This window comes from Dermacentor variabilis, chromosome 1 (genome assembly GCF_050947875.1).
Source record: "Dermacentor variabilis isolate Ectoservices chromosome 1, ASM5094787v1, whole genome shotgun sequence".
NCBI lineage: Eukaryota > Metazoa > Arthropoda > Arachnida > Ixodida > Ixodidae > Dermacentor > Dermacentor variabilis.
Genome location: NC_134568.1, coordinates 127,868,894 through 127,889,547, shown reverse-complemented (window position 1 = coordinate 127,889,547; position 20,654 = coordinate 127,868,894). Strand labels below are relative to the sequence as shown.

Sequence of the window (20,654 nt, the reverse complement as noted above, 5' to 3'; positions counted from 1 at the left end):
ATGGCGGCCACATTTCGATGGAGGCGAAATGCGAAAACACCCGTGTACTTAGATTTGGGTGCCCGTTAAAGAACCCCAGGTGGTCCGAATTTCCGGAGTCCCCCACTAAGGGGTGCCTCATAATCATATCGTGGTTTTGGCACGTAAAACCCAAATAAATTAATTGATTAATTAATATCAGAGCGAAACGCACGCAAACCCTCTAGCCGATCAAATAAGGCTGTGAATCGGCTGGAATCGTCCTTTATTTCTAACAATTCAAGGCGCATAGATGACGGCCGCATACTAAGATGCAGGCTAGCCGCCGAAATATGACGCCATTCATTGGTCCCTCTCGTAGATGATCTCGACGACGAACTCGCGATGTTCGCGAGACTCAATGCGCAGCCGCTTGAGCTCACCCCACGAGAGCAGCGTGATGGACGAGTTGACTATGGAATAGAAGAAAGCGATGAGCATGCCGCGACTGTAACCCGCGGCGCCCTCCATCATGTATATCTTGCGAATGCAGTCCAGCACGCCAGCGTAGTAGATGCCGCGGCCGTGCCTGTCCACCGGCTGCAGGTACATGCGCGTCTTGATCATGTCCAGCATGGAGACGGCCGGCGCAGCCGCGATGCTCGAGTAGACCGCCGCAGCCATGGACGTGATGAAGTGGTGCAACCCGTTGGCATCCAAGTGCGACAGCTGCCGCTTAGCCTGCGCAACAGCGCGCGCACATCGGGCTGCAACCATTACATCCTGAACTCGGACAGCTGGCTTTACAACGCACCGTTATATCTCAACGCGTGTACGATTTGGCCGCGAGCTTTAGTTTTGCCTCTGTGCTTCGCGTACTTGTTTCTATAGAAATGAGTGGCAAATAGACTCGATGACGATGTCTGTTGGCATCCCCTTTGAATAGAGACGGAGACAAATAGTCACTTAACCTCCTTGAGTTAATCAGGTTTTACTATATATGTCGCCATCTAGCCTCTTGCCCATCTGATCTCGATTTTAACTTTTTAAGGCCTCTATCGCTATATTGTACCGTTACCTACGTTTGTAATGACTCCGCTTCCATCAATTTCTTCCCTGTTTTTGTCTCCATCAGTAGTCTAAACGTCTCTTACTTATCTCGACTGCTGACCAGTTTATCCTTCCATCTTCTTTGAATCGGAACGCTTCTGGAAGGTGGACATTCACTACGCGTCTCGGTGGGTGCATATTTTGGCATTCCATTACGATGCACCGAGTCGTTGTCGGGATATTTTCTTTCTTTTTTTTTTACACCACACACATGACACCCTCTGGTGACCATTTGCTCCTTTTTTTTTCCCTCAGGCAGCCAGCTCGGGCCTCAAATAGCAAGGCGCTGCCCTTTGCGATATCATACAGATTTTCCATCTTAATTCGTTTCTTGCCGTTTTTGTAAATCTCCGTGGTCTTTCTTTTTTCCATCCTTAGCATGCAGTTTACCGCCTCTGTTTCTCTCACTTCTTTTTATGACCCCTGGTTGTCTATTTACACTTTCAATTGCACTGTACTTGGTTGCCAACTTTCATGACCTCTTCCTCCATTCCGTGTCCGCGCTTTCGAAGATATTTGCGCACTTTATGCGGCCATTTCTTTTAATCCATGTTCCTTAGTGTTTCTTCAAAGCTAATTTTTGTGTGCTTGTGTGACTTCAAAAGAAGCCCAACCCATATCATCTTACTCTGCCTCGTTTGTGCTTTTACCGTGGGCCCCCAGAGCCAGTCAGCCCACTGGACTCTGCTTAATTTTCAACTCTGGCAAGATTTATGATTTAAAGCATTAACACACAGAATTGCATTTGTAACGTTAGCGCTGGCACAATTACACTAAGCAAACTTAAACTTAAATGGCAAGAGCTGAAGGATCGTTGAAGGCATATCAGATTAAAATTTTTCCACGATATTTATTATTCTAAAACAAGTATAAACCGTGAACAATATATCCAGGCATCACATTACATATCTAAGCGACTTGACCACTGTTTGAAGGTCAGGGAATCTTCTTGTAGGGGAGACGTCTTCCGTTATTCCTTTTTTGTTAGAACTGTTCGAGATTGGAACAGTTTGCCATCGAGCATTGTGTACATCACAGAAAATGATGCTTTTTTTCCACGCGTTGAAATAATTTGTTCATGTATTCATTCAAGTTTGTAACCTCCCTGCTGTAATGCCCTACGGGGCGATGCAGGTAACCAATAAATAAATAAATAAATAAATAAATAAATAAATTAGAACTAGAATTATGTTATCTGCAACAGGAGATATTTAAACATTCCGGAAAACTTAAAATTGATCAACCCGTATATACGGAGCTGATATGCACACCGAATGCAATCTACTTATATAAATCCTGCATGCTCACACCAAAAGTTGTGCAAGTAAGCGCGCCTTTGTGCGCAATAAAAATTTAATTCCTACATAAATCTTGAATATATGTCGGCTCATGGGTATCAAAACCACACCGACACCGACCTCCAGATGGAATATAGCGCGTTGTATTCAGCGGCTTCAGTGCAACAAACATGCGTCTTCAAGTGCGTAAATGTAATTGCTTTATCAACCTCTTTCCATGCCTGCTCGGTCGGTCCCGGAGATATATGTCGTGATCAGCAAACATTTGTTTACTATGGCGCTTGCTTCGCATCCCCGTTATATAGCACACAAGCCGCGTGTTAACTTCATCATTGCTTTAAATTCATGCGCCAGCACTTACTTTTCGACCGCCGAACGCCGGCGAATGAGAATATACAACCTTCCTTTATAATTATTAATGTTGTTTTTCTGTTCAAAAAGCGCAAGGAGAAGTTCTGTTTTAACGGTTGTGAATGCGGGTTTTCCAATTCTTTTTTGCCAGACGTTAAACAATTTGACCAGGCAAATTGACACGGTTACTAATGTTAGTCGACAGCACCTTAAAGCAATTAGCGTTTCACTGAGCCAAAAGATCGCCAAAGAATTGCAAATGAATTCGTCCGAAGCAAAACTCCTTTATATAAATGTTTGTTTCACAATATACTTTTTTCAGAGGAGGTAGAAAGTACTTTAGGATCCAGGCGCGCCAGGATTGTGCAATGGCACGTTAACGCTGTTGACACGTTTTCATAGCTTGTATCACTTTCGCAGCTCCCCGTAGACTCTTTCACTGTTTACAAATATAGGCCCTGGACGGTTTCCGGTTTCGCTCACTGACGCAGCCTTCTAAATGTAGCGAGCAAGAAGGGCATTGGCGGCGACATCGGGCGCCCGCTGAACTTAAGAAGAAGCTTCAGCTCGGGTGCTCCTATCTAAATACATGTAAAAGGAGAATTCGTTTTTCTCGGCAACCACTGCACCAAATTTGACGAGGTTTGCTGCATTTAAAAGAAAAACTTAGAATCTAGTGACTGTTGGTTTCGACTTTTTGAGTTCGGTTGTGAATTTTTATTAACAATTGGCAAAAACTAAAAATTTTCAGGAAACGAAACTATCAAGTTTATAACTCTGCAACTCAACAATGAAAAATGATAAAACAATTCTGTGAATTGCATATGATAGTACATCTAAAGCGGACAAAAGTTATATGTTACACATGAATATAAAAAATTATTAATATGTAAATGCAGCTTTTGCAGAACCCTTGTTCGTAACGTAACAGAGTCAAGTAAGATGTAAACTGACATATTGAATTTGTCCGCTTTCAATGATCTAATGGATGCCGTTCACAGAACCGCGATATCTGTTCTTGATGCAGAGCTATGAATTTTTAAACTTCGTGTTTCTGTTTTTTTTTTCAAACTTCGGAATTTCTCAAAAATTCTGGTAACAAAATTCAGGCCCTAAATCGAAATTTCGCTCCCGCCAGTCACTAGAATTTAACTTTATCTCTCAAATGCAACAAATTTCATTAAAATCGGACCAAGGGTTATCTCAGAAAAACGTTTTTGCGTTTTACATGTATTTCAATAGGCCGAGTCGGAGTTGGGCCTGAGCTAAAGCTTCATCTTAACAAGTTAAGAACAAAGAGTGTGATTAGTAACATTTGGTTATCAGCGGAATAGCCAGGAATAAGAGAAGTAAAATGTACTAAAATCTAAGCCCAAAGATTTTCAACACCTCACCTCTGTACATAACGACAATTTTACAAGTCAAGGTTGTCGTATGATATGCCAAAAATGTCAGGTATTAGTCTTGAGGCGTAATGCGCATGTCTTTTATCTCAAAACATAAAAATACACCTTCCACGCAGTGAAACAACTTAAATACACGCTTTGTGTTCTGACGCAGTAGATTGATAAGGCCCTTGACCGGAGCTTCCTAGGGGCCGCACTCTCCCTGCTGTTATCGCGCGAGCGAAACCAGCGAAACCGTCTGTACGAGCCCACTGGCCGGCGCGGCCACGGAGTTTCCTACAATACACTAGAGGGAACTCTGGCACTGCAGTCGTTGACCCACCATGGTAATGATGGGAAGTATATGGATTTGTCTTACCTTCGTGCTTGTGGATTCAGACGTTCTTGTGGCTTTTTACATTACGCTTTATATGCCTTCATTGTCGTAAATTTCAGAGCAATCTACACTCTTGGAAGTGCAGAAGGCGCTGTGAACAGGCACAATCGCTACTAATTGCAACGATTCAGCTTGCCAAGGTGGCCAAAGCGAAATGCGCCAAGCGTCTCAAGGCACTGGCATGCCCGTGATAAATTTATAAGGGCGTTATATGTCGCTTGTCGATGCATGCGTTCGTGACGTAATGGTCTCAGTATCGGGCGTCTGTGCTGGAGGTCCTGTGTTCGAATGCTGCCATGGGGCAATTTTAATAATGTATAATTATGCAGCAGTACACTGCTGAAAATTACGCGTTCACAACGTCACGAAGCCGTCTGAAGCCAGAAAGACGAAGTTTAGGCAAATCCGTGTACTTCCCATAATTCACATGCTGGTACAACCGCTCCCATTGCACCTCCTGTAGACACTTTAGCCGAATTCCCTCTAGTAATTATTGTATGAAACTATATGGGCATGGCCGCAGCGGCTGTCACTGGAACTACCGGCGCTGCAGTCGCGTCGCATCTAAGTCGCATCGCGTGTCATCTGCTGCGAGGCGTCGCTTGCACCAACTGGTCTGTACCGCTTGTCCGTCGGCAAATGTACTTTATATACACACTCTGAGGCTTTGTGGCAAACTTGTCGCGCGAATGTAAAAGGGACCTCAATGAGTCTGTGTATTTGTGTCTTGCAGTCGCGTCTCTCTTCATGGACGGTGCTTTGTCTATGACTGCTGCGATGCGTTATTTGCCCCACCTAACATATACCGCTTGCTCGTCAGTGAATGCAGCTTAGCTGTCGGCTCAAATTTCTTATGCCAATGTTAATGCGAGAACCACAATTACCCTGTTCTGACCTCGAAATACGCATGTAGCTGGCACCTCGAGGCTGAAGCTGTACGGCGCAAATGAGCGGTGTGGCGCGACGACTTTGCTTTCCAACCAATTTTTCCTAGTTAGAATGTCAAACTTGATTAGTCATGTCAACAGAAATCGTCACATCAAAAAAAAAAAAAAAGGAAAACACCGAGTAGGTCATGTGGCATTGGTTTACTCGGTGTTTCTTTTTTTTTTTCTGGCATCGTATTCATAACATGTGTAATAAAGACGAGCGGCTGTATATAAAAAGCGGTATTAAGAACGTATCGCGCGCAGCTCGATATTGTAAAGTGCACAAATGCCTCTGCTGGTAAGCTAACCACCTCTCATTATTTTAATGCGTAAGCATTCTTTGGCGAGTACCCAAGCAAAGTGTGTCTGTCGCGCGAGAAGTGTATCTTGTGTGTGCCTTGTATCTGCACAAAAATGCGTAATTTGAGAAGTTAAGATGTTTAATCGTTATAATAGTGTAAATGTAGATGATTGGTAGCTTCATAAGCGATAAGGAACAATTGGGGAAAAAATTGATCAGAGAAAACCCATATGATCAGATTTATGCATACCCATAGGCATAGGCTCCATAGAATATGCACGGGGAAGCCTATAGACCGTTTCATCGGGCGAGGAGGATAGGGCGCGCGGAGAGCCTTTCCTCCTCTCTGGCTTGGGCTATCCGGCGCGGCGCTGCTTGAAAGTATTGCTGTCGTGTGCTGCGGAACGATTTCGAGATGTTTTAGATGGTACTTTGTGAAATTTACGCCGTGTCCGTTCATATAGGGTCGTCAGGGAAGCTTTTCGGTGCATCGGTAACTACAGGAGGCGGAAATATCTTTTGGGGGCGCAAAAATGTGACGCGTTTTATCAGCCGCGGTGTACGTACATTATCAGTCGCGGTGTGTGTATGTGTTGTGAACCATTTTGCTTATATCGGTTTTAATTCAACAAAGAAAAGCGGTGTGTCTGTATTAGCAGCATGAAATGGTAAATCTGCTCAATATCTGATCGCTTGGCGTAGGGAGCAAAACATAAAGCATAAGAGCGCATGCTCGTGCACGGCCAACCTAAGGCAACCACGAAACATCTAAGCGGCAGGCGCAATCAAATATTTGTGATACACCGGCATCGTTCTCGCGCATTTCAAGTTTAGTAGGCTTCAAATTACCATACGTCTACGCTAGCCTTCCTGCATCAGGCCGATGGCGCTGCTCAACAAAGCGGTCACTGCGGTTGGTGAACCAGCACGGTGCATATGTAAGCTGTGCGCTTCGGCATTGCCTTTTTGGCCTGCATACAGCCATAATATATGAGGGATCGCATATAAAACGGATGCGATGCCTATTTTTGAGGACAAAATTTCCGTAATACGTGTGAGTGCGTCGTAGAGAATGGAACGAGCACAACCGAAAAAGAAATTCGGTTATCATCCTCTTTCTCGAAAAAGCAAGAGAAAACGGGCTAACGCCGCAATAGGGCCTCGCATAGTCACGCCGCACAACGTTTATAAATATGTAACCGCTGATGCGGTATGCTTGGACCATGCGGTATATAGAACAAAGATATATGTAATCCATCACCTACCACTGCTTAGGACGCTCGCGCAATTCGTAAACAGTCCCTTTGCTGGACAAGCGTAATTCAGACTGTAAGGTATGCTGCTATCACTTGCCAAAACTATTTTATTCAGGGGCGGAAACCTCATCCATCGAACCAAGTAGTCACGCAATGTAACCTGCAGCGAACAGTTTGAACGCTTGCCAAAGTATAACAACACAGCTCCTATCGCAGTAGAACGGTACCCACGCTCACGCTGTTGCGGTCGTCGCGTATGTTTCACGGCTCCTAAACCGCAGCCTAGAAATAGAGGATAATACTGCAATAAGGTCACGTTAGTGACTGGAACATTCAGAAATACACAATTCATCTCCGAGGCTGATTGTAGACTCGAATATGCGCGCACACATCGTGCTGCGTGTTCCGTCCTCCTCAACGCCAGCACAAATTCCGGCCATGACTCCTTAAACCACTTCAGCACGTCTCACAGAACCGTTTACCACGTAGAAGACGCACGTACGTCATACTAAGCAGACCGCACGACCGCGAAAACAAACGCCAGAACCTGCCGCCGAGCGTATACCTGCCATACAAAAGACCGCTTTCACCCAAGCCAGTATGGCGCTGCTCATAGGCGGCGCCACTGCGTTCACAATATGGCGGCGCCTACGAAAAAACGGTCTATAGTAGGGATGGGTCAAATTGAAGTTTGGGGGTGGGCCAACAGAAATTTAGGGGTATGCTTACGCATACTCAGACAACTCCAGTGGAGTTCCTGCTTACTTTCTGTGACAAACGAAACTCCTTCTATCTGGAAACTGAGTATGCTCGGTGAACTTCTCTGCCCGCAATCTGTTCCGCGTCTAATAAACCTAATTTCTGCATGCATTTTTACATGTCACTCACTCACATAAGAACATGTACGTTCAATGTGATCGGCAGGAAGGGGCAAGAACCGATTCGACAACTGAACATTCACAGGTCAAAGGCTTATTTTATTATTACGATAGCAATTATATGGATAGTGAAGGCGCATTTTTGTCGTCGCCGTGGCCGTGATGTTCCATAAAGTCGAAGGGCCATAACACCGAAGCCGCGCGCCGTATTCTGTATGTGCGTATGCACACGAGGGCACCCGGCAATCGCGGCTCAATCTGGCGCGCGCGAGGGAGGAAGGCCAGAGCAAACGCACCGTGTTCCGTCGCGGTAAAGGCCGCAGGTATGAGAGGGAGGAAGGGAGGGTGTGGCGTTGGGCTCCGGCAGCCACTGCGTATTTTGCGATCGGGCGCAAGGGGAACTGGCGATTGATTGGCGCGCAAAACGGAGGAAAGTGGGGGGTGGGGGTCAGCACGGGAGGGAGGGGGAAGGGCTTCTACTCCACCAGCAACTGCGTACTTTGAGCGGCGGCGCGCGGTTGCGCGACCCTTATGTTGGAAGCGATCTGCAGACGGCTCATACCTTTGTGCGCGCTGTTTCCTCGCCGCTGTTTGCGTTAAAGCGATTAACAGCACGAAGTACAGCCGCGTCCACGTCTGTGTAGAGCGCGCGAGCAGATGGCCTTGCTCTGCGGGGCGACACCGTGCGGCAGTTGCGAGATCTGACGCACTGTGCCCAGGGGCATGCGCGGCGTAATATACATGCAGACCTGCATTGCACGAGTGGCAACGTTGAAAACGGCCGCTGTTTAACCGAATATGCGCGCTTCCTCACGGCGCTCTCGGTATCTCCATGCCAAAAGATTACGCGTTTCAGCTGATAACACGCGCCCGACTCTCACAACAAACTATGCGCGCTTTCTGGCCGTTCCGATTAGGCGGTGATACGAAAGAATTAAAACGCCAACAACGGCATAAAAAGAAAATCGAGGCGTTAATTTTTAATGCAGTCTTCTGCCTGCCCTTGGCGCTTATAGATAATGTGTTATTTTGTATTTTGGCTCAACATTATTTATTACAGGGCGTGGTGCGTTCAGCCATTGCCGAAGAAGAGAAGCTTCAGCAAAGGGGAACCTCCGGAAGGAGGCAAAGTTTTAATCACAAGGCACCTTGTGGAAACGTTGTCCGTAGGCCGAAGCTTCTCTTCTTCGGCAATGGCTGTGGATGCCACGTCCTGTAATAAATAATGTTGAACCAAAGTACAAAATAACGCATTATCTATAAGCGCCAAGAGCAGGCAGAAGACGGCATCAATAAATTAACGCCTCGATTTTCTTTTTATGCCGTTGTTGGCGTTTTAATTTTTTCGTATCACCGCCTAATCGGAACGGCCAGAAAGCGCGCATAGTTTGTTGTGAGAGTCGGGCGCGTGTAATCAGCTGAAACGCGTAATCTTTTGGCACGGAGATACCGAGAGCGCCGTGAGGAAGCGCGCATATTCGGTTAAACAGCGGCCGTTTTCAACGTTGCCACTCGTGCAATGCAGGTCTGCATGTATATTACGCCGCGCATGCCCCTGGGCACAGTGCGTCAGATCTCGCAACTGCCGCACGGTGTCGCCCCGCAGAGCAAGGCCATCTGCTCGCGCGCTCTACACAGACGTGGACGCGGCTGTACTTCGTGCTGTTAATCGCTTTAACGCAAACAGCGGCGAGGAAACAGCGCGCACAAAGGTATGAGCCGTCTGCAGATCGCTTCCAACATAAGGGTCGCGCAACCGCGCGCCGCCGCTCAAAGTACGCAGTTGCTGGTGGAGTAGAAGCCCTTCCCCCTCCCTCCCGTGCTGACCCCCACCCCCCACTTTCCTCCGTTTTGCGCGCCAATCAATCGCCAGTTCCCCTTGCGCCCGATCGCAAAATACGCAGTGGCTGCCGGAGCCCAACGCCGCCCCCGCCCTTCCTCCCTCTCATCCCCCTGCGGCCTTTACAGCGACCGAACACGGTCCGTTTGCTCTGGCCTTCCTCTCTCGCGAGCGCCAGATTGAGCCGCGATTGTCGTCTGCCCTCACGCGCTTTCACTCGCACATACAGAATGCGGCGTGCGGCTACGGTGTTATCGCCCTTCGACTTTATGGAACATCACGGCCACGGCGACAACGAAAATGCGCCTTCACTATCCATATAATTGCTGTCGCAATAATAAAATAAACCTTTGACCTGTGAATGTTCAGTTGTAGAATCGGTTCTTGCCCCTTCCTGCCGATCACATTGAACGTACATGTTTTTATATGAGTGACATGTAAAAAGGCATGCACAAATTTCAAGCTTCATTTTAATGCGATCGCAATTATATGGCCACTACAGACAAATTTACGCCGTCGCCGTGATGTTCCGTATAAAGTCCAAGTGTGATAGCATCGCGGCCGAGCGCCGTATGCTGTACGTGAGAGCGAAAGCTTGTGAGGGTAGACGAGAAGAATGATGGATTGATGCGGCGGTGTCTTCTCGCGCTCGCAAGTCAGAAGGCGGGGAATGTGCGCGCCGTCTTCTCACGCGCGCACGCGCGCAAGAGGGGTGGAGGCATGTTAGTGCGCATCTACTCTTCTAGTACAGCTGCGGCGGCTGAGCTCGGCCGCGCTATCTTGGAGGTAATGTGCGGTGTGTTCGAAGTCTAGGAAATCCGAGTTACCTGATGGCTTCATGTGCGTTGTGTTCTCGTGTGCCTGGTTCGCTTAGAAGCGAGAGGCAGCACGAACGGTAATTCGCTCGCCGCTGTTCATCACTCTTCATCACGCCAGCGCTCTGACAGCGAGTGTCCGCGGTCATTATGTGTTCGTGTTTGCCTGTGCGAGCGTGACAACGTCCTTTTTAATTTAGCTCGTAAACGAATGTTTCCAGCAGTTTATGCAGCTGATAAACGAATTACTTCGTGATCCAACTTCGTGTAGCTTCCCATGATTTGCTCTCGCAATCAGTGCTTCGCCTGTCAGGCGAAACTGTGACGTTTCTTTTTTTGTTTTGGTTTTGTTCGACATAATGTAAGTGTAAAACGAAACGGTTCGCAGTTCTACACCATGCCTAAGCGATTTTCTCTCTTCGAATGTATACCATGCGCGCGTTTTCACCGAAATCGGTGGCACGCGAATTTCGGAGCAACGCTTTCTTCGCCTCTTCGCCGCTGTTTGGCGCATGGGTCGTCTGTTTCTCGACGTATACGTATACTTGTGTGTGCATATACGAAGCTTATATAAATTCCTCATAAAATATGAACATGTCGGCTCATAGGCATCTACGCCAACCTCTTAATGGAGTAGCGTACTGTAATCAGCGGCTTCAGTGCATACTGAATGCAACAGGTGCACGCTTTCGACAAATACATAATTCCTTTATCAAAGCGAAACTTGCTATAGGCCTTTCTTCCTGCTGGGTTTGGCGCGTCTTTGTCGGCTCCTTCGGCCGGTCCTAGAGATGGTGCAATAGTGAAGTGGGCTAATCCCGAAGATGGCATGATGAAAAGTGGGGCGATCCCACAATCTAATACTTGGTCGCATAGATCACGTGGGTCGCGTGGGGCGACAAGAAAAGGAAAGGTTCTTTTTTTTTTTTCGATTGAATAGCGTGATGAACAAGATTAGGCCCACATACTTAAACCGCAGTATTTTCGGGGTCTGCCCACATTTTCAGTGGGCAGGCCACATTTTCGTAACCGGCCCACGAAAACGGTTGGATAGATAGCCGGAAAAAAAAATAGCTTGACAATGCCAAGAATGTTATTCGCCTTAAAATGGCCGCGCCGCCGGTATTGGCATATCATTTACTGCGCAACACGGGAGTAAATTTCGAATTATTTCGAACACAGCAGGTTTCCTATCACTTCTTTTTCTTTTTTACCCATATTTGCTCTTAAAACATGGTGAAATGGGACGAGATGTCGAGTTCACTTCGTTGCTTCAAGGTTTTCAAAGCAATAGGCTCTATAGAATAGGCACTTAAGCAAATCGAAAATTTCGTATATTGTGATATCAAATTTCTTTAAATCAACTGAACTTCCGCAAAGAAACGCATGCAGTCGTGAATTCAGGGCGCTAGAGCTGCAGTACGCCACAAAATAATACCAAAGCCAGAATTAACTCTCTTAACTCTACCCGATTTCCTTTACTCACTTTACTCAGCAACTACATCACACCCGCTAGCCCTAGAGCCACTTGTCACCATCATGGGTCTCCTTTGCATTGCCGTACCGAGGTGTTTGAACAAAGTTCTTTTGTTTTTACCCTATAGAACACTGGTACGCTTTACCTGGTTATGTCCGATCTTTATCGTCTGCTAAAATAATTTTATATATGGTTAACAATTTTTTTTGCATTGTATATTTGTTTCCATCTTTGCAATGAAGGGGCAGCAGTATGTTGAATGTATTTATTTATTTATTCTCTTATTTATTTATTATTTATTTATTTATTTATTTATTTATCAATTAATAATGAATTAAACTGTGGAGACAATGAAAATCATAAGAACGATAGAATCGTTCTATTGGTCTGCAGCGCAGCGCAGGCAGACATACAGGGGCGCGACAACAACACACAACACGGGCGCTTGTGTCTCGTGTCCTTTTTCCATGTTCCCTGTTTCTGTGCAATGCACAATGCATCCCAAAGAATGCCCAACCAGCTAGCCCGCAGACTCGTGCTAAGGGAGCTCCGTCGTTGTGCTCTGCCATTGTCTTTCGGTGCACCCACAAAAATGTTACAGAATACTAGTTGAAGTGGTACGGGGTAAAGAAAAAAGCATAGAATAAATGAAAAAAAAAAAGAGAGACGCAGCAAACCTGCACGTAGGCGCCCATCTGGATGGCGGAGCCGATGGAAAGCCGGAGGACGTTGGCCTGCGCAGAGCGCCATAGGCCCCTCCTCAGACCGTGCGCGCGGTAGATGGTGCGGAACGCCTCGAAGCTCGACGGGTAGTGGTGTTGATAGCCGACAGCGATCTGGGGCGATGCGCGCGCCTGAAGCTGGCACTTGATCAGCTGGAGGGGGCTGCCCAGGAACGCGCCCAGGGCGCCGCACAGCCCGCCCGAGATGGCGCTCAGCCGCACGCTGGGCTCTAGGTTCTCATCCAACGTCATGCCGTAGTCTTCGATCACCTGCGCATTTCGATGGGAGCGAAATGCAAAAGACGTCCGTTTTGTACCGTGAATTTGGAGCGCATTAAAGAATCCCGGCTGGTCAAAATTAATCCGGAGCCCTCCGCTACGGCGTGCCTCGTAATCATGACGTGGTTTTTGCATGTAAAAGCCCAGAATTTTTCTTTTTTATTCCATCACCTGTCGCATTATCGATGCCGCTACGCTGACAGAGGTATTGTCTCATCTTATACAGATTGAAAACTCTCGGTTGCGTTCGATAGCAATGTCGTATATGCCATCAGAGAGGTGGCAGTAGTAAAAAAAAAAAAAATCGGTGCTGCCACCTTTGCTAGTTCGTATAGGTTCGATCGGCTATAGCGTTGGGCTTTTGCTGCGGCCGCCTGTGAATCGAACAGTGCGATCGAAATGTACGGAACAGGGAACGTCGTGTCGTGCCAAACTTGGAGACGCCTCTCCTGGTATCCTGAACGCGGACTCCGTTGCTTAGTACCAGAAGCACGTTAAAAAGTGTCTTCATAACGGAGAACGCCTGCGGCTCAGAGGCTACATGAGATACCACAGTATGCGGGAACCCCTGACATACCCGCACCAAAAATACCGTTTAAACAGAGCCTAGACTGACCTACTGACAAATTTTTTAATAAGAGTACCCTTCAAAAATATAGACACCGCTTGGGCCTTATACCTCAGGTTTTCCGGCACCATATATATATATATATATATATATATATATATATATATATATATATATATATATATATATATATATATATATATATATGTATATATATATATATATATATATATATATATATATATATATATATATATATATATATATATATATATATATATATATATATATATATGGCTATGACGAAAGCAAGTATGTAACATTGTCTGAAGCTCGTAACTTATGAATAGTAAAATCCAGTGTGTGCGACAAGAAGCAGACTTCTTTAAAAAAAAAAACATCAGCAGTACAAAAAAGAAGACGACGACGGCTTGATCACCGCTTACAAAACAGAAAAAAATTACGCTGACCCCACATACTGAGGAAATCGATGTATGTCAATTAAGTAATAAGTAATTGTGAATGAGCAAATAAATAAGTAATTGTGAATGGTGCACAAAATAAGTCATGGTTCGAAACATAAACGATATCGGAGGGAAGTTGTTGGTTCCAGTCATTGGACGTGCATGGGACGAAAGAATAAAAAAAAGTGTTAGTGCGGCAAGTAGTAACGTGTACCTTACAGTGTGATCTAAGCGGCCTGAACAACAAGATGGGATCGTAATGAATGGAGCTTTCAAAACTGGATCATGGTATATGTTGCGGAAAAGCGTAAGACGACATGCTTTGCGACGTGAAACAAGTGATTGCAAGCTAAGGGCGTGTTTCATCGACGTGATGCCACTAGTGCGGTGGTAGTTAGATAATATAAAACATACTGCGTTATTATGTATCATCTCAAAAGAATAAGTGCGATTGAGAGGGGTCCCAAATAGAGCGTACGTATTCCAAGTGTTGGGCGCACTGTTGTTTTATACATTGTTAGTTTCAGACTTGCAGGAGCACCACTAAAGTTACGTCGTACGTACCCTAGCATGCAGTTACCAGTGTATATGTGTGTGTGTATGTGTGTGTGCGTGTATGTGTGTGCGTGTTGTTACGGTTGGCGTGTAACACCCCGGGCAAAAAGGATGCTCAACCACCATGCCTCATCGAAACGCAGGGTGGATTCCTAATTTGCTGTGGCTGTCTCAAATGGTTACCGGTCTGGCGGGTGCACCGCAGTACTTACAGCCCACTTTGTGTGTGTGCGTGAAAACCCTTTCCGCGAACTGTCAAACTCTAAGGGAGAACGCTTTCCGCGAACCAGACAGGACCCCCGGGCTGCCGCCAGCAGAAGCACGCTATTGAAGACGTCAACTGTGAGAATGGATCAGCCGCCCATCCACAGCCAGTCGCCCTTTCCGCGAGCCAACGACGCGCGAAAGAGAAGGGATCAGCTGCCTACGATCCCCAGGACCCGCGGGTTGACACCCGTGGAGGCAAGCTCGGGAAAACATCCTCCTGGGAAAGTGGGTGCCGCCGCCAAGCACCGTGGGACTCAGTGCATGTCACGTGACGTTGACGTGAGCAAGATCCCGCCTATGATTTTAGTGGGCCTACTTATAGTGCCCCGCAATGACCTTTTTCCACTTCATTCTCTTCTCCTCATCTTTCACCAACCATTGAATAAACAGTGCAAGTTTCGCACTAAAAATCATCTCGTCCTTGCCTGGTCGCCATGGCCTACCGGACGCCTGCAGCCCGCCGACAACGCCACGCTACCCAATAGTAACGCCGGTCGAGCTTGAAGAACTAAGCGTCGCAACAACTAGTGTGTGCGTGCGTGCGTGCGTGCGCGCGCGCGCGCGCGCGTGTGTGTGTGTGTGTGTGTGTGTGTGTGTGTGTGTGTGTGTGTGTGTGTGTGTGTGTGTGTGTGTGTGTGTGTGTGTGTGTGTGTCACCGCTTAACCAATCTTGCAATCAAGTAATCTTGCCAATCTTGGGCAAACAATCTTGCCCGCAAGCTTTGTTGCAAGCAATCTTGCAACAAAGTCTGCAAGATCTGGTGGCGTCAACGCTTTGAGCCTGCACATGTTAGCGGAGATGCAGTGTTGCCCAACCATAAGAAAATAATTTATCTGCATGTAGCGCTCTCTCTCTCTCTCTCTCTCTCTCTCTCTCTCTCTCTCTCTCTACCTCTCTTGCTTTTGCGAGTGGTTGGTACATTCGTGCGAACGTCCGGTCATTTTTCGTCCAGTTCAAATACTTTTTTCGAAGTTATATATTTTAGTATCAAATAAAATAATTTGAAACTGCTTTAATGAACCCGTTCACATCTATATTGTTACGTTGTAGCTTGCGTCACTATGGAAAGTCGTTGTGAGGAGAAGACGAAGATAATGTGACGCCGGCATCGATCAGTGGTTTCGTTCTGCCTTGTATTATCGAGCTGCGCATTCTCCCTGTACATATCCCTGTAAATATTCTTCCCCGTAATATTTGGTGGAGGTGCGGCGTAAACTCGCCACAACCCGGATATGGACCTCCGCAGTGGATGTCACGTCTGTTCTGCTGCCATGGACGCTGTCCCACCCACTCAGGCAGCACCGCAAGTTGAATTCTCCTAACCACTTAGCCCGGGAACCTTCACTGGCATCGACAACGCCGACGAAAAAGAATTATTGATGTGGTACGAACGCATCAGCAACCACAACAGGTGGGATGCCACACTTATGCTGGCCGTATGTTATATATTTCTTATGAGGAACCAGACGGCAAGAAAGATCCCGATGAATGGCACAAATTGCTAAATTGTAAAGAAGAAGAAAAAGAGCAAAGCCCTGAGGATGTGGAAACGTGGGTGACAGGGCGGCGTCTGCTATGAGAAGGAAGAAGGTGCATGCCCGAAGAAAGGCGCGGACATAATTGTAAACGCGGGCACCGCACTTTGTGCGGGCCAGTTCTCAGAGCATAGCGTCATGAGCCACGTTGTCAAATGCGTTCCTCAGATCTATAGTGAGAATAGCATGAAGCTAGACGGTGCTAGGGTGTATAAGCACGCTGTTATAAATCTGAAAGAAGAAGGTCCTGCGTTGGAATATGTGCGCGATAAGTAGGGATCCATGTTTTCGGATAAATCCGAAAAAAAATCCGATAATCACTCGCCGGTAAAATTTTTGACAATTCAAATTTATCCGATAAACTCCGATTTTAACGGCCAATATGACCCTGTTCCGTTCTTTATCGAAAGCCTTGTGATAGAGGGCATGTTCTAGGCGGTCATCGATACATCGGCTGGTTTGGCCGATATAAACTTATACCTCACGTCAACAGCATCTCGTACACCGCACCAATCGCACATTTAACAAAAGGCTTGGCGCCCCCGGGAGCGCGAGATGACATATTGATATACGGTCCCCTGGCAGCGCTCGAGAACCAGAGGACCGAATCAAGCGTGGAAAGCCTGCTGGCGAAAAGCATGGCATGCTTACTTGACGCACATTTCTGTACCGCATGAACAGAAATTTTGAGCAAGCAAAATGGGAAGGAAACGAAAGCTTTCCAGCGATTACGTAAAGGAGTTTAGTGATTTTGAAGAGTCAGCGTCATCTGAAGGAGTCATTGTTTGCAAGTTTTGTCGTGTGACAGCATTTCCAACGGCAAGGGCGCCTTGAGAATTGCGGAGCATCTACAATCACAACGCCACGTCCAGCTGAAGAAGCCCCGTCTAGACACAAGGGAGTGCCTTTTTAACTGTTGGTGCTCTGAATTTACGGCTAAATGAGAGTGTATGTAGCATGCTTCGTACAGCTTGACACGGTTTCTCCGTTTATTGTGCACGCTTCCTTCTACGCCAGGGGTCTTAACAGACTTCACACGGTCGCAATACAATTTGTTCACATCGCCTTGTTATTCCTATCCCTCAGGCAACTCGTCACAGCAAAGCCCGCTGCAGGAATGAATCACACGGGTCCGATCCAACAGACAAGACGCGGATAACATCCCGCACCAGTTTTTCCGTGCACTCTAGCTGTCATGCTGGGATTCCACTGCACCAGGCTGATGGACCTCTTGGCAGCCTCTTTAGAAGCAAAAGTGTCCGGCGGCACGCACGATGCCAGGTAGTGATCAACTATATCGGAAGTGCCTACATGAGGTCAATGCGAAAGACATTGCGACGATAAGCTCTTCGATGAACCACCGCCCCATTTCCATCACACTCCGTGAGTCGTCGAACTCCGCTGACGTCCGGCAGTGGTGGGGCTTGCAACCTTCTACGACGACGAGCTTCCATGACGTAGGACCCTCATGATAGACTTGCAAGTAGTTCAGCAGTGTAACGCAGTATTAATTTGCATGTTGATACAAACCGCTCCTCAGAAGGTTGGAAAAGCCTTATCCGGCGTAGCTGTGTTGTGCTCCGATTCAGCTTCCTACATGCAGAAGCTTCACAAGGACTTGCAACTCTGCAGCCCTGATTTCAACGCACTTCACTTCAAGCATCCGTACCACCTACTTAACGCTCTGGAGGATGGAATTAAGATGAGCTCATTGAAGGTGGTTCACGATTTTGAAATGAAATGAAAGTTTATTTTCCATCTTGTAAGGTACAGATCTTGTAAGGTACAGATGGGGGGGCGGCGGAAAAAAAGCTGTCCATTGGACAGCTTGACAAGTCCACCATCCCTCATTTGGGCATCCCTCATTTTGTTGTGCACTTTCCTGCCCTGCTGAAGTCATCGCGGGAGCTGTGCCGTAAGTTTGGTCTTGTGTGCATGGCCATTAGCATGACCATCAAGTCGCTGAACACTGTATGTCCGTCTAGGTGGTTCTCTTTTTATGAAGCCCCAGAAGATGTTCTGGACTATTGGCGTGCCATTTTGTCTTTCTTGAGAAGCGACGATGCCAAGGGAAAGAAGTGTGAGAAGCTCAAAACTCTTGTTTCATCGCCTGAAGTTATGCACGAATTGCTGATTAAGCTGAGGCTTCTTAACACGAATTCGTGTTCTGTGCTCTCAATCACTAAGCAACTTGAGGCGGAGAGTACCCTGGTACACCAGGTTTGCCTCAAACTGGGGGTTCGTTTGCACGCGCTCCTCAGTCAATGGTGTGACCCACCTGAGGTCTCCACATCAGATGTCGCAATTCTGTTGGATCTCCATGACGAGAATGACCGCTCAAAGACTGTCGCAGGCCTTCATGGATACTACGCTGCTGTTGCTGACAAGTGCAGACAGACAGTTGAGAGGAACCTTTGCAATGCGCTCTAGTACACCAGTGAATCATTTTGGTACGGTGTTCAAATTGTGAATCCAAATGTGAAGCACGAGCTACCCCGCGCGTTCGCAACTTATGCGCCAATTTTCAAGTTAGTGTTTCTTGAAACTGCCGACATGAACCAGCTCATGAGTGATTTTGCGAAGTATCAGAACTATGAAATCAGTAACATTGTTGAACCCCTGTTGTTTTGGAGGCTTCACACTGTCCGGCGGCCAGTGCTTTCTCGCTGCGCGCTGAGTCTTCTGGCTCTCCCTGTTTCTAGCGCAAACGTTGAAAGTGCATTTTCAAAACTGAAAATCATCAGTCGAAAGGAGCGCCCTTCCATCAGTGACAGCAACCTCGTAAGGTTTGTTTGCGTCTATTACAAGAAGGTTTAAGGTTGTAATACGCAGAAATGTAGGTGTTTTGTATTCAAGTATTTGTGCTTTTGTATATATGTGTTTGTGCGTTCAAACTTTCCAGACAACTAAAATATGCTTCTTGTGTTCTGATGTTTTTGTGTTCAGATATAATTTCAGCTAATATTTTGTAGTATTGAGAATAATGCAAAATTAAACTCCGAATTTCGGAGAATTGAGGATTTACGAGAAATAAACTCCGAATTTCTACCAAAAAATGAACTCCGAAAAACAACCTCCGAATTTCCAGAAAAATAAACTCCGAAAACACAGAGCCCTCGCGATAACTTATGAAAGTGTGTGGTAGGTACCTAACGTTGTCCAACAATGCTGTAAGGCGAGCAAGTATGATGCTCTCCATGAGTTTTCCAGCGCAAGAAATACGAGACGGGGCCGCAAGGATGTAAGTGAAGGCGTTTTGCCGGTTTGAGGAATGAATCTGATTTCAGCATGCTTCCATTCCTGGGCTGTGTATCGTTCAGGCCAGGTATGATTAATCTGCTCGAGGATAAAAAGGTAGCCACACGTCGCGACCGCTCGCACGTTCGCGCTCGCGAGGCTCCTTCGGGACGCGGCAGACGGACGCCGTCGAAAATCGTGACCTGTCGGACGTGCGCACGTTCTAAAACCGGCCACAGCCGCCAAGGTTCGTCTGCTAGCACGTATATATGGCCTCGCTGTCCTGTCTGGAAGGACAGATACAACGCGCGCCTTCGCGTGTCCGCGCCTGCCTTCTTCGGTTGGCGATATATACCGCTTCAACGTACCTTATACTGTCTTCGGCAAGCACTGCTGCTGTCAGCCAGGAAAATACGAGACTATTTTCTCCCCCGCCCGACCGCCTACTCACTCCTCCTCCCCTTATTCCTTTCAGATCTTAGCCGATGTCATCTTGTCTACTATTTCTCAATAAAACTGTGCCGTGCTCAGGCCGATATGGTTATAGCGTCAGCTATAAATTTACGCCAATTTACTCGTCAGGCGTGGGGATAGTTCCGTGATTTTTTTAGTGACAGCGGGCTGGCCAATCACGATATCCAAAGCGCAAGTCATTTACTAACCGTTCGTTGTGCACGCATACAAGTATTCTAATCGCTTCGGTGCTTGATTAGCTGATAAGCGTCTTGCATCCACGGTGCTGCGCCGCTTTGTCGGATAAAGTAAACAGGTACTGGCGAAATTGCCCGTCATTGACGGGATTCGTGTAAACTTCGCGGTTTGCTATCACTGGCACAGAGCAGAAAACGCGAATACTCTTCCCGTGCTGAACGCGAACCGTGGAACGGACGTTCCCCCCTTCTAGCGGCTCCCCCGCGAAAGAACCTCTCAGACGCGAAAAAATGAACGCGCTTTCCAGCAAAGAACATGTGAAAGCGTGCTGAGGTAGGCAAGACGTGGGAGCCGAATGGCTGGTATTACATAGTTACTAGA

The 20,654-nt window shown here is 46.9% G+C and overlaps 1 protein-coding gene across 1 annotated transcript in view; it reads right to left on the bottom strand.

The window, feature by feature from the left end:
• Nucleotides 1-321: 321 nt before the first annotated feature.
• LOC142584662 (solute carrier family 25 member 35-like) overlaps nucleotides 322-20,654 on the bottom strand; it is a 46,763-nt gene continuing 26,430 nt past the window's right edge. Inside the window, exons 3-4 of the mRNA XM_075694843.1 lie at nucleotides 12,673-12,987; nucleotides 322-699 (exon numbers count right to left, since the gene is read on the bottom strand). Coding sequence (XP_075550958.1) covers nucleotides 322-699; nucleotides 12,673-12,987 — 693 coding nt within the window. The remainder of the gene's footprint in view (nucleotides 700-12,672; nucleotides 12,988-20,654) is intronic.